Genomic DNA, 13,316 nt, shown 5'->3' with positions numbered 1-13,316 from the left:
TGCCATTTTGAACAACTACAATTCGTGAGATGTAAATACGCCCACCGTGTTGTTAGGGAGGTATTTCCAGCCACACATTCCAGATTTCCTCTGGGCTGTAGGTGGATACCAGATTGATACATTTCATTCAACCACACCCAAGCTGAGTTATTCAAATCTCTTTATTGTACAGAACAATATATTCACAATATCTTTAACACAGAATTTAAACATTCCAGTTTTGATTTCAAGTATTAAGATATTCTGTTAGTTTTTTTTATTGTCGATGTCAGGCCTCTGTTGTTCTCCTTGGAACAAAGGAGGTTGAGGGGAGATTTGACAGAGGTGGACAAAATTCTGACAGGTTTAGATAAGGTGGACAAAGAAAAGCTGTTCCTATTAGCTGATGGGAAAAGGACGGGGTGGGGGTTGGGAGGCTGGGAACACAGATTTAAGGTTTTGGATCAGAGATACTGGGGAGGATGTGAGGAAGAATATTTTGATACAGTGAATTGTAATGACCTGGAACTCACTGCCTATGAGGGAGGAGGAAGTGGAGACAATAAACAATTACAAAGGAAATTGGATGGGCATTTGGGGGGTTTGAAACAGAAATGCTGACTAAGTATCTCTGAACTTCCTAATACCCTGTCACTCTGTGATCCTTGTGAAATTTGAAACCAGGTGTTCACAACAAGACTCAAAGAGCATCAACTCACTGGAGGCAAAGTTGTGAGACCGGCCAGTCCAGCAGAAGGTTGTGAATCTGTGGAATTCCCTGCACAGTGAGCAGTTGAGGCTACCTCATTGAATGCTTTTAAGGCAAGGATAGATGAGATTTTAACAGTAAAGGGACTAAGGGCTATGCTGAACAGGCAGGTAAGTGGAGTTGAGTCCACAAAAAGAACAGCCATGATCTTATTGAATGGCACAGGAGGCTCGAAGGGCCAGATGGCCCACTCCTGCTCCTAGTTCTTAAAGTCACCCTCTGCCCCTCCCCAGTGACCAACTGTAAGAATGAAAAAAAAGCAGCCCTTGACATAAGACAGCAGAAACAATAACTGCAGAATCCCACCCCTGGAATCACTCATGGTGTCTCAGCAGGGCAGACAAAGTTCTTAATCCTTTCCCACACTGACAGCAGGTGAATGGCCTCTCCCCAGTGTGAACTTGCTGGTGTTGCAGCAGGCTGGATGAGTCAGTGAACCCCTTCCCACACTAACAGCAGATATTTTTAAGACGCGGGTTGATGGGTTTTTGATAGGAGAGGGGATTAAGGGTTATGGGGAGAGGGCGGGAAAGTGGAACTGAGCAGCGACAGATCAGCCATGATCTTATTGAATGGCGGGGCAGGCTTGAAGGGCTGGATGGCCTACTCCTGCTCCTATTTCTTATGTTCTTATGTACAGCCTCTCCCCAGTGTGAACTCGCTTGTGTGACTGCAGGCTGGATGACCGAGTGAATCCCTTTCCACACTGAGAGCAGGTGAATGGCCTCTCCCCAGTGTGAACTCGCTGGTGTCTCTGCAAGTGGGTTAACTGACTGAATCCGAATCCACACTGAGAGCAGGTGAATGGCCTGTCCCCAGTGTGAATTCGCTGGTGTCTCCGCAGATGGGATAACACAGTGAATCCAGTTCCACACTGAGAGCAGGTGAACGGTCTCTCCCCAGTGTGAGTTCGCTGGTGTTTCTGCAAAGTGGATAACAGAGTGAATCCCTTTCCACACTGAGAGCAGGTGAATGGCTTTTCCCCAGTGTGAACTCGCTGGTGTCTCTGCAAGTGGGACAACTGAATGAATCTCTCTCCACACTGAGAGCAGGTGAATGGCCTGTCCCCAGTGTGAACTTGCTGGTGTCTCTGCAAGTGGGACAACTGAATGAATCTCTCTCCACACTGAGAGCAGGTGAACGGCCTCTCCCCAGTGTGAACTCGCTCATGTATCTGCAGGCTGGTTGAGTCAATGAATCTCTTCCCACACTGAGAGCAGATGAATGGCTTCTCCCCAGTGTGAATTCGCTGGTGTCTCCGCAGTTGGAATAACACAGTGAATCCCTTTCCACACTGAGAGCAGGTGAACGGTCTCTCCCCAGTGTGAACTCGCTGGTGTCTCTGCAAAGCAGATAATCGAGGGAATCCCTTTCCACACTGAAAGCAGGTGAATGGCCTCTCCCCAGTGTGAACTTGCTGGTGTCTCTGCAAGTGGAATAACTGGTTGAATCCCTTCCCACACTGAGAGCAGGTGAATGGTCTCTCTTCAGTGTGGATGCGCCGATGAGCATCCAGCAGAGATGGGGCTCTGTATCTCTTCCCACAGTCTGCACATTTCCATGGTTTCTCCATGGTGCAGGTGTCCTTGCCTCTCCCTTAGATGGACAATCAGGTGAAGCCTCGCCCACACACAATACGTGTACAGTCTCTCCCCACTGTGAATGGTGTGATATTTATTCAGGCTGTGTAACTGGTTAAAGCTCTTCAGTCAGTGCTCTGGAACACATTCACTTGAATTTGGCAGTGTGTTGATGCTTTTCCAGTCACACTGATGTTTGAAATCTTTTCAAATCTCTTTCCGGATTCAATGGCCGATGATATTCAGATCCTGAGGAATATGACTCTGCCAGATCTAGATGTGACGTTTGAGATTACAGCCTGTGATTCCTCTTTCAATATCCTGTAAAACAAATTGATACAAGTCATCAGTGTCAGTACAAGATAGAAATTCAGAACAATTCTAGTTTCTATGCAATTTTTTTTCCCTCTCTCATTCCCCAAAAGCTGTAAATCTCCATCCCACATACTCTCCCTCCATTCTCACTCTGCTGTATCTAATATTCGCCCTCCCAATTCTCCTGAAGGTGCTGATTGACAGATCCATGCTCAATCAGACTCACTGCTTCCTGTCCTGGAGACTCACAGCTGAAAATCTCCATGCAGGCTGCCAGACAGATCTACGCCGATATGACTGGACTGAAAATGTGTGGAATATACAGACTGGATTCACTTCCTTTCCCTTCAGTTGCTGCAAGTCCCCAATTTTCCCCAGAATGAGAAAAGAAATGGAAAGGGGGAAACATTGATTTCCTCCCAGATGTTGCACAGAGGAGGAAGTTTCACTCTGAAGCTCATTGGCTGACTTCTGCATTACGACTCTCTCTTTCTCAAAGACATTGACATCCTTTGCTCCCTCAGCTTGACACATTTATTTGTCTGGCTAAAAGGATGGTCTCTTTCCTAATGTTCACAATTAAAGGGCTGGTTTCCCTCAGAGATGGCTGACATTTAAGAGAATAATAAATTATTAGAGGACAGAGATATGCCGAGTGTTGTTAATATTGTGGATCTGATATATTATTTATGGTTCTGTAACAAAGTACATTTAGTATTTCTCATCTTGTAATGAGGCTCTGTAGCTCTGTATGTTTCCACTCATCGAGTCATTACAGCACAGAAGGAATCCATTCAGTAACTCAAGTCCATGCTGACTTCTGTCGAACAATCCAGTGAGTCCCATTCCCCTTCTATAATCCCTTTCCCCTGCAAGTTTATGTCCTTCATGTGCCCATCTCATTTCTGAAATATATTAAAGGGGACAGTATACTAAAACAGGACAGAGACGTGTCTGATATTTTTATACGGCAGAGATTAGATATATTATTTATGGCTCTGTAATAAAATGCACTTATCTGATTGTGTAACATTGGACTGGAGTGACATTATATATTTGGACAAATCTCTTCCCTCAGAGAATTGTTAGTATCTGGCTTCCTCTCCATGGGGACCAGTGGAGGCATTGAATATCTTCAAGGATGAGTTAGCCAGTTTTTGAATGACAAGGGAGTCAAGACTTATTGGAACAGGCTGAAAAATGGAGAGAAAGCTCAGATGAGGAAGGATTTCTTCACTCAAGGATGTGGTGACGTTTTGGATCCCATTTTTGCAAATCCTTCCACGACATTATTGTTTCCTATTTCCAGTCACACAAGTGTTTGGATCTTTTTCTACAGACATACTTACATTCAGGTTCTGATGAAAGGAGTGGACTCTGTCAGGTTTTGATCTGATGTCTGGTTTGAGTTTGCCTTCAAATTTTGTCATCAAATTTCCTGTAAAAGAGATCACCACCGTCAGTCAAGAATGGAAATTAAGCGAGAAACGTTTCTCTTGGGGTTGAGTTTTCTGTGTGTAAATCATAAGAACATAAGAAATAGGAGCAGGAGTAGGCCATCTAGCCCTTCGAGCCTGCCCCGCCATTCAATAAGATCATGGCTGATCTGTCTTGGCTCAGTTCCACTTTCCCGCCCTCTCCCCATAACCCTTAATCCCCTCTCTTATCAAGAACCCATCAACCAGCTTCTTAAAAATATTTAGCGAGGCAGCCTCCACCACTTCAACGGGCAGAGAATTCCAGAGATTCACCACCCTTTGAGTGAAGAAGTTCCTCCTCAACTCTGTTCTAAACCGCCTCCCCTTTATCTTGAGGCTGTGCCCCCTAGTCCTACTGTCTTTTTTGAGCGGGAAGAGTCTCTCCACCTCTATCCTATCCATCCCATTCATCATCTTATACGTCTCAATGAGATCTCCCCTCATTCTTCTAAACTCTAACGAGTACAAGCCTAGTTTATTCAGCCTCTCCTCATAGCTCAACCCCCTCAACTCCGGTATCAGCCTAGTAAACCTCCTCTGCACTCCCTCCAAGGCCAAAATATCCTTGCGCAGGTGCGGCGCCCAAAACTGCACACAGTACTCCAGCTGCGGCCTCACCAATGCCCTATACAGCTGCAGCAAGACCTCCCTACTTTTATATTCAATCCCCCTCGCTATGAAGGCCAGCATCCCATTCGCCTTCCTGACCACCTGCTGCACCTGCAGGCTGGGTTTTTGCGACTCATGCACAAGGACCCCGAGGTCCCTCTGCACCATCGCCTGCTGCAGTTTTTCGCCACGTAAGTAATAGTCCTTCCTACCATTATTCCTACCAAAGTGGACCACCTCACACTTGCCAACATTAAATTCCATTTGCCATTTCCTGGCCCATTCGCCCAGCCTATCTAGATCCTTCTGTAGACTCTCCACACCCTCCGCACAATTTGCCTTTCCCCCAATCTTGGTGTCATCAGCAAATTTCGACACCCTACACTCGGTTCCCTCCTCCAGATCCTCCCCCTCTAATCCTCAAATCCTCCCCCTCTAACTCCCTGTAAAAGGAGGTTCCAAACAAAGTCCCTCCCTGTCAGTCCCGGATAGAAATTCACAACATTCTCTCCTCCTGCTGGCAGGGAGCACCGCGCATGCGCAGCGCTTCCCTCAGGATGACAGCCGTTAACTCGGGGCCTCCAACTCCGGCATCTGTGCTCGCGGCCCCCAATGGGACGAAGGCGGCACCCAGCAGTTATTACTCGGGGTTTCCTGTCTCCACTGGGTGCTGATGAAGCCTCCCCACCCACCCCACCGCCTCCACTACCCTCCAGAATCAGCCGTTTCCCTGGAAACCCGGAGCCGATAAAACCGCCTTCCCGCGAGCGCAGCAGCAACACCCACTGCGCATGCGTTTCAGATCTACAGTGCGCATGCGCGAAATCTGTTCCGGGGTGAGGGCATATTCTCGTTCCCTGTGAATGCTGGGTAAGATAGCCGCCATTGAAGGATGCTATTGCATCAAAATAATCATGTTTTGTGATTCAATTACAATTGAAGCTGAAGCACCAAGGTATAAAACTTAAATAACTAACGCAGCAGCTAGTGTCAACAGGCAGCACAGCTCTGTCCTGAGTTTAGTTAGTTGTGAAACAAACGCCTACACCTGAAGATGAACTTCTATCCTGGACTGACAGTGATGGTTTCTGTAAATTTACAGGGTGCTGGAAGTGGAGAATTGACAGACGGGAAACACAAATCAAACATCACAATATGATCTGACTGGGTCATTCAACACAACAGGAGCTGAATGTCAGCAGAATCTGAATGTGGAATGTTAAAGGTTTGTTGATTCTGTCAGAGAGCAAATTTCAGGTCTTTCTGTGACTGGAAAAGCCCAGAGATTCACAAATCCTGGTTAAGAAGCACCTCTACTCAGGATGGTAGAGGTTTGGAACTCTGTCCTACAGAAGGCAGTTGATGCTAAATTAGTTGCTACCTTTAAATCTTGAGATAGCTAAATTTTTGTCAAACCCTCTTCAATCCCTCTCCAACTCCCCCTCAGTGCCCAAACCCTCTCCAATTCCCCTCCAAAATCCCTCTCAGCTCCATACACCCCACCACTGCCCAAACCCTCTTCAATCCCCCTCGAAATCCCTCTCAGCCCCATACCCCCATCACTGCCCAAACCCTCCTCACTGTCCAAACCCTCGTCAATTCCCCTCCAAAGTCCCTCTCAGCCCCATACCCCCCACTGTCCAAACCCTCTTCAATCCCCCTCCAAATCTCTCTCAGTCGCGTACCCTCCACTGCCCAAACCCTCTTCAATCCCCCTCCAAATCTCTCTCAGTCCCGTACCCCCCACTGCCCAAACCCTCTTCAATCCCCCTCCAAATCCCTCTCAACCGTTCAAAATAAAACCTCACAATCAAAACAGAAATGAGAGAGGGAGAGCACGAAAATCCACACTCCCATCCTGAAGTGGCTGCTGCACAGTTTATTGAACCACTGAATCCAGCCACTTAAACCCTGTTGGGGAATGCAAAAGGGCTCCTGAGAATTAGTCCTTGAAGTGAGGCCTAGTCACAGAGGCTGCATTATACCTCAGCTAGAAAGAACAAATCTCCCTCTCCCCAGTTAACCAGAACAATCCTCTCCATCCACACCCACAAATCCCAGCGCCCTGTCTAAAAACACAAGCAGGACTCTGGGATTGAGACCAAGCCTTTCCCCCAGGCTCAGGAATTTGAATTTCAGCTCCCTCTCCCTCCTGAGTGCTTTACAGTGAGAGGGAGAGAGAGAGAGAGACTGAGAATGTTACAATCTGGATCCCACAAGGAATCTCACACTGCAGGAGGACATCCCCACCCTCAGAGCCTCTGTCTCTGTCCCTGACCCCCGTTCACTGAACCCCCGACACTCCCCACCCCTTCTCCATTCACCCTGTTTCTCTCTGCTACCCCACCCTCCTTCTTCTTCTCCATCTTTTTTACATTTAAATTGTGGGGCATAGTCACAGTGCGAGAAATGTGGGGGGGGAGGGGGGGAGAAACACAGAGCATGAGACCACAGCAAGATCCCACATATACACAGCCCGAACAGGGCCAGATACAAAGTAATATTGTCAGGATTGGGGTCAAGTGAGTGGGAAATAAGGGAATCAGACATCTTCCTCTCTCTCCCTCTCCACACGAGACCCCACCCCCAGTTTCTGTATCTCTTCTCACCCCAACCCCCACAAGCCTCACCTTTTGCTGTCTTTTCCTATTTTCCCCTCACTCTGCCCCGCCTTTTTCCCATGTCTCTTTCTCTCTCCATCTCTCTCCCCACCTGTCTGTGTCTCTCTCTCCCCTCTCTTCCCCCCAACTCTCTCCCCCCCACTGAATATTGTAATGAAGTTGCATGTATTAGGTAAAAAATGTGGTGTTTGCCCAATATAAATATTGAAAAGAAATGCTGAGAAAACTAAAATAAATCATCCAGCATTGAGTCTTTCAAAAGCCTGTGTCTTTGGGATTTTAAACTGCAGAAAGCAGGCTGCAGAAGACAACTTTACAACATTTGTGTCCAAATCAGCAGCCAGAATCTCAGCAGCAAAACAGGCTCTGAATTGGACCAATGGTTTTAAAACAAGCTCTCAAACACACACAACCAATAGACAGTTTCATTTTACAGATACTTAATTTACGCTTTGCCACACACCAAAGGGTTAACGTGTTTGTGACTAATTACAAAGTCGGGCTATTTTAACCCCAGGGTTTCCGGCTCCAGGCCCCCCCAGCCCACAATCTAACCAGAACTGGTTCATCCAAGAGCCGGGGGGAAGGACAGAGTCTGGAAGCACACCCCCCCCACCCCATCCCACCCCACCTCCCCCTCCTCCAGTCCCTGGAAAGAGCTAAACTCCCCTCTTTAACCTGGTAACAAGCTGTGTCCATCCCCTTAGGGAGAGACTTTCTAAAATCACCCTCCCAGCATTGATTTATTTTTATCAATCAGTCACACCATTGTGGGCTTCCTGAGACTTTTCTCCAGAGACTGGGAGCTTGGCACTGACTCCACACGAGAGACCACTCCCACCCCCTCCCCTCACCCTCCCCCAGATCCTGTGTCTCTTCCCACCCCATCACTGTCACACCCCACAAACTTCACTTCTTGGTTGCCTTTTGCTCATTCTCAGCAGGGAATAAGAGAGGAAAAAATGTCCTTAGAAACTAGAATTGTCTGTTCTGGATTTCTAACCTGTACTGACGCTGATGACTTGTGTCAACTTGTTTTACAGGATATTGAAAGAGGAATCAGGCTGAAATCTCAAACGTCAAGTCTAGATCTGGCAGAGTCATATTCCTTGGGACCTGAATATCATCGGCCATTGAATCTGGAAGGAGATTTGAAAAGATTTCAAACATCAGTGTGACTGGAAAAACATCAACATACTGCCAAATTCAAGTGAGAGTTTTCCAGAGCACTGATTGAAGAGCTTTAACCAGTTACACAGCCTGAATAAATATCACACCATTCACAGCTTGGAGAGACTGTACACGTGTTGTGTGTGTGGACAAGGCTTCAACTGATTGTCCACCCAAGGCAGAGGCAAGGAAGCCTGCACCATGGATAAACCATGGAAATGTGCGGAATGTGGAAAGAGATAAAGTGCCCCATCTCTGCTGGAAGCTCATCGGCGCAGCCACACTGGGGAGAGGCCTGCTCTCAGTGTTTGAAGGGATTCATGCAGTTCCCCCAACTGCAGAGACACTAGCGAGTTCACACTGGGGAGGGGCCATTCACCTGCTCTCAGTGTGGGGAGGGATTCATTGACTCATCCAACCTGCAGACACACCAGCGAGTTCACACTGGGGAGAGGCTATTCAGCTGCTCTGCGAGTGGGAAGAGATTCAACCAGTTATCCATCCTGCGGACACACCAGCGAGTTCACACTGGGGAGAGGCTGTTCACCTGCTCTCAGTGTGGGAAGGGATTCAGAATTTCATCCCAGCTGCTGAGACACCAACAAGTTCACGAGTGATATTCAGGGTTGGATTCTGCTGTTACTGTTTCAGCTCTCAATTACATCCAGGACTACATTTTGTTCATTCTCACAGTTGGTCAATGGGGAGGATCAGAGTATTTCTGCTGGGCTGGCCGGTCTCACAACCATGGTATGGTACACTGGGGAGACCGTGCAGACGCTACGTCAACGGATGAATGAACACCGCTTGACAATCACCAGGCAAGACTGTTCTCTTCCTGTTGGGGTACACTTCAGCAGTCATGGGCATTCGGCTTCTGGTCTTCGGGTAAGCATTCTCCAAGGCATCCTTCACGACGCACGATAGCGCAGAGTCGCTGAGCAGAGACTGATAACCAAGTTCCGCACACATGAGGATGGCCTCAACTGGGATCTTGGGTTCATGTCACACTATCTGTAACCCCCATGACTTTCCTGGACTTGCAAAATCTCACTAACAGTCTGTCTGGAGACAATACACATCTCTTTAACTTGTGCTCATGCTCTCTCCACTTACAATGTACCTTTAAGACTTGTTTAGCTGTAAAGTCTGGTGTTTCAATCACTGTTCTGTGATTGAGTTTGTGTCTTTATATGCTCTGTTTGTGAAAAGATCTCCCTATCACCTGACAAAGGAGCAGCAAGCGAAAGCTAATGGTGTTTGCTACTAAATAAACCTGTTGGACTTTAACCTGGTGTTGTAAGACTTCTTACTATTGGAATATTTGATGCCTTAGCTAAAAAAAGATATGTATCCCATATCTGTTCTTAACCACTTTATCAGTCTGGTCCTGCTGTCTTCAGGGTCTGATGGACATGCACCCCAAGATCCCTCTGGCCCTCTGTACTTCCTGGTGTCCTATTCTTCATTGTGTATTCCCTGCCTTGTAGTTTTTTCAAAATGCATCACCTCAGACATTTTGGGGTTAAATGACATTTGCCACTGTTCTGTCCATCTAACCAGCCAGTCATACCGTCCTGTAATCCAAGGCTTTCCTCTTCACTATTGACCACAACACCAATTTTTCTATCATCAGCAAACTTACTGATCGAACCCCCACATTCATGTCCACAGGAAGCTCCGCGCGGACATTGATACAAGACTCTGATTGGCTGGAGGACCAGCGCCATGCGGTCCTCCACGCGTTGCCATTGGTCAATCTCCCGCATGAGGACAATGAGGAGACGGAACCCGAACCCACGTGGGAGTGGGCGGGGCTTTGACCGCCAGCCGCACTGAGCTGGTGTCCAATCCGCAGTGTTTTGCTTCGAAGACCTTTGCTCGACCGGGGGGCGGGGGAGAGTGGGGGGGGCGGGGCTCCTGGGTTTGTGTGCCCGGGCGTGCGCACTGAAATCCGAGGACGTCACCGCGGAGTGATTCCTATTGGCTGATTCAGCTAGTGCTCGATTGTGACGTCACAATGCGGAAGTTAGCCAATGAGCTTCAGAAGACACTTCCTCCTCTGGGAGGAAATCAATGTCTCCCCCTTTCCATTTCTATTCTCATTCTGGGGGAAATTGGGGACCTGCAGCAACTGAAGGGTAAGGAAGTGAATCCAGTCTGTATATTCCACACGTTTTTAGTCCAGTCATATCTGTCTGGCAGCCTGCATGGAGATTTTCAGCTAGTGACGTTTGCTACCAAATAAACCTTTGGACTTTAACCTGGTGTTGTAAGACTTCTTACTGTGTTAACCCCAGTCCTACACCGACATCTCCACATCCAGGACAGGAATCAGTGAGTATGAATCTGTCAATCAGCCTCAATCATCAACTTCAGGAGAATTGGGAGGGTGAATATTAGATACAGCAGCGTGAGAATGGAGGGAGTGTGTGGGATGGAGATTTGCAGCTTTTGGGGAATGAGAGAGGAAAGAATGTTCCATAGAAACTAGAATTGTCTGTTCTGAATTTCGATCCTGTACTGACACTGATGACTTGCGTCAACTTGTTTTACAGGATATTGAAAGAGGAATCACAGGCTGAAATCTCAAATGTCAGGTCTAGATCTGGCAGAGTCATGTTCCTTGGAAGCTGAACATCATCAACCATTGAATCTGGAAGGAGATTTGAAAAGATTTCAAACATCAGTGCGACTGGAAGAGCATCAACACACTTCCACATTCAAGTGAGAGTGTTCCAGTGCACTGACTGAAGAGCTTTAACCAGTTACACAGCCTGAATAAATATCACACCATTCACAGCAGGGAGAGACTGTACATGTATTGTGCGTGTGAACGAGTCTTCAACTGATTGTCCATCCAAGGCAGAGGCAAGGACGCCTGACCATGGAGAAACCATGGAAATGTGCGGACTGTGGAAAGAGATACAGATTCCCATCTCTGCTGGATGCTCATCGGCGCAGCCACACTGGGGAGAGGCCATTCATCTGCTCTCAGTGTGGGGAGGGATTCATTCGACTCCCCCACCTGCAGTCACACAAGCGAGTTCACACTGGAGAAAGGCCATTCACCTGCTCTCAGTGTGGAAAAGGATTCACTGTGTTAACCACTTTGCAGAGACACCAGCGAATTCACACTGGGGAGAGGCCATTCACCTGCTCTCAGTGTGGGAAGGGATTCAACCAGTTATCCAATCTGCAGACACACCAGCGAGTTCACACTGGGGAGAGGCCATTCACCTGCTCTCAGTGTGAGAAGGGATTCACTCGGTTATCCGACCTGCAGGCACATCAGCGCATTCACACTGGGGAGAGGCCATTCACCTGCTCTCAGTGTGGGAAGAGATTCACTGTGTCATCCACGTTGCAGAGGCACAAACGAATTCACAATGGGGAGAGGCCATTCATCTGCTCTCAGTGTGGGAAGGGATTCATTCAATTGTCCAGCCTGCAGACACACCAGCGTGTTCATACTGGGGAGAGGCTGTTCATCTGCTCTCAGTGTGGGAAGGGATTCACTCAATTCTCCAGCCTGCAGACACACCAGCGTGTTCATACTGGGGAGAGACCGTTCACCTGCTCTCAGTGTGGGAAGGGATTCACTCGACAATTCCACCTGCGGACACACCAGCGAGTTCACACTGGGGAGAAGCCGTTTACCTGCTCTCAGTGTGGGAAGGGTTTCAGTCAGTTATCCAACCTGCAGAGACACCAGCGAGTTCACATGGGGAGAGGCTGTTTACCTGCTCTCAGTGTGGGAAGGAATTCACTCAGTTATCCCACCTGCTGAGACATCAGTGAGGTTACACTGGGGAGAAACTGTTCACCTGCTCAGTGTATAAAAAGGGTTCAGAATTTTATCACAGCTGCTGAGGCACCAACAAGTTCACAGAGATTGGATTCTGCTGTTATTGTTTCTGCTCTCAATTACATCCAGGACTGCATTTTGTTCATTCTCACAGTTAGTCAATGGGGAGGGTCAGAGGGTTTCTTTCTGCTGGACTGGCCGGTCTCACGACTTTGCCTCCAGTGGGCTGATGCTCTTTGAGTCTTGTTGCGAATACCTGGTTTTAAATTTCACAAGGATCACAGAGTGACGGGGTAATAGGAAGTTTAGAGATATTTAGTCAACATTTCTGTTTGAAACCCCCCCCCGCAAATGCGCATCCAGTTTCCTTTGTAATTGTTTAGTGTCTCCATTTCCTCCACCCTCGTAGGCAGTGAGTTCCAGGTCATTACCATTCGCTGCATCAAAATATTCTTCCTCACATTCCTCCCCCTACATCTCTGACCCAAAACTTGAAATCTGTGTCCCCCTCCTCCCTGTCCCATCAGCGAATGGGAACAGCTTTTCTTTGCCCACCTTATCTAAACCTGTCAGAATCTTGTCCACCTCGTTCAAATCTCCCCTCAACCTCCTTTGCTCCAAGGGGAACAACCCCAGCCTGACATCGACAATAAAGAACAAACTAACAGAATATGTTAGTACCTGAAATCAAATGGGAATGTTTATTTCTTGTTTTAAAGATATTGTGAATATATTGTCCTGGACAATAATTGGGATAACTCAGCTTGGGTGTGGTTGAATGGAATATATCAATCTGTTAACCACCTACAGTGAGTGAAAATCTGGAACGTGTAGCTGGAAATCACTCCCTAACAGCACTGTGGGTGTATTTACAGGCATTGTAGCAGTTCAGGAAGGCAGTGTTGGGGTTGACCATGGCCGAGGCAGCTACATACAGACATATTCTGTTATAATGGAAGGACTGTAGATTGAATGTGAGGCATTATG

General features: G+C 47.6%; 2 protein-coding genes across 2 annotated transcripts in view; one reads left to right on the top strand and one right to left on the bottom strand.

Moving 5' to 3' along the window:
• The window catches only part of LOC145362417 (uncharacterized), a 1,142,232-nt gene that overhangs the window by 1,119,796 nt on the left and 9,120 nt on the right, over positions 1-13,316 (bottom strand). The window contains exons 2-3 of the mRNA XM_080218454.1: positions 3,993-4,081; positions 1,389-2,649 (exon numbers count right to left, since the gene is read on the bottom strand). Coding sequence (XP_080074580.1) covers positions 1,389-2,321 — 933 coding nt within the window. The 5' untranslated portion in view covers positions 2,322-2,649; positions 3,993-4,081. The remainder of the gene's footprint in view (positions 1-1,388; positions 2,650-3,992; positions 4,082-13,316) is intronic.
• Positions 11,409-12,596, top strand: LOC145362416 (uncharacterized). Its single transcript, XM_080218453.1, has one exon. The coding sequence runs from the start codon at positions 11,409-11,411 to the stop codon at positions 12,309-12,311; it is 903 nt and encodes a 300-aa protein (XP_080074579.1). The 3' UTR covers positions 12,312-12,596.

Source organism: Carcharhinus amblyrhynchos, unplaced genomic scaffold (genome assembly GCF_965287045.1).
Source record: "Carcharhinus amblyrhynchos unplaced genomic scaffold, sCarAmb.v2.hapA scaffold_38, whole genome shotgun sequence".
NCBI classification, from domain to species: Eukaryota; Metazoa; Chordata; class Chondrichthyes; order Carcharhiniformes; family Carcharhinidae; genus Carcharhinus; species Carcharhinus amblyrhynchos.
Note: the sequence above shows the minus strand (reverse complement) of the source record. Positions and strands in the feature narration are given on the sequence as shown.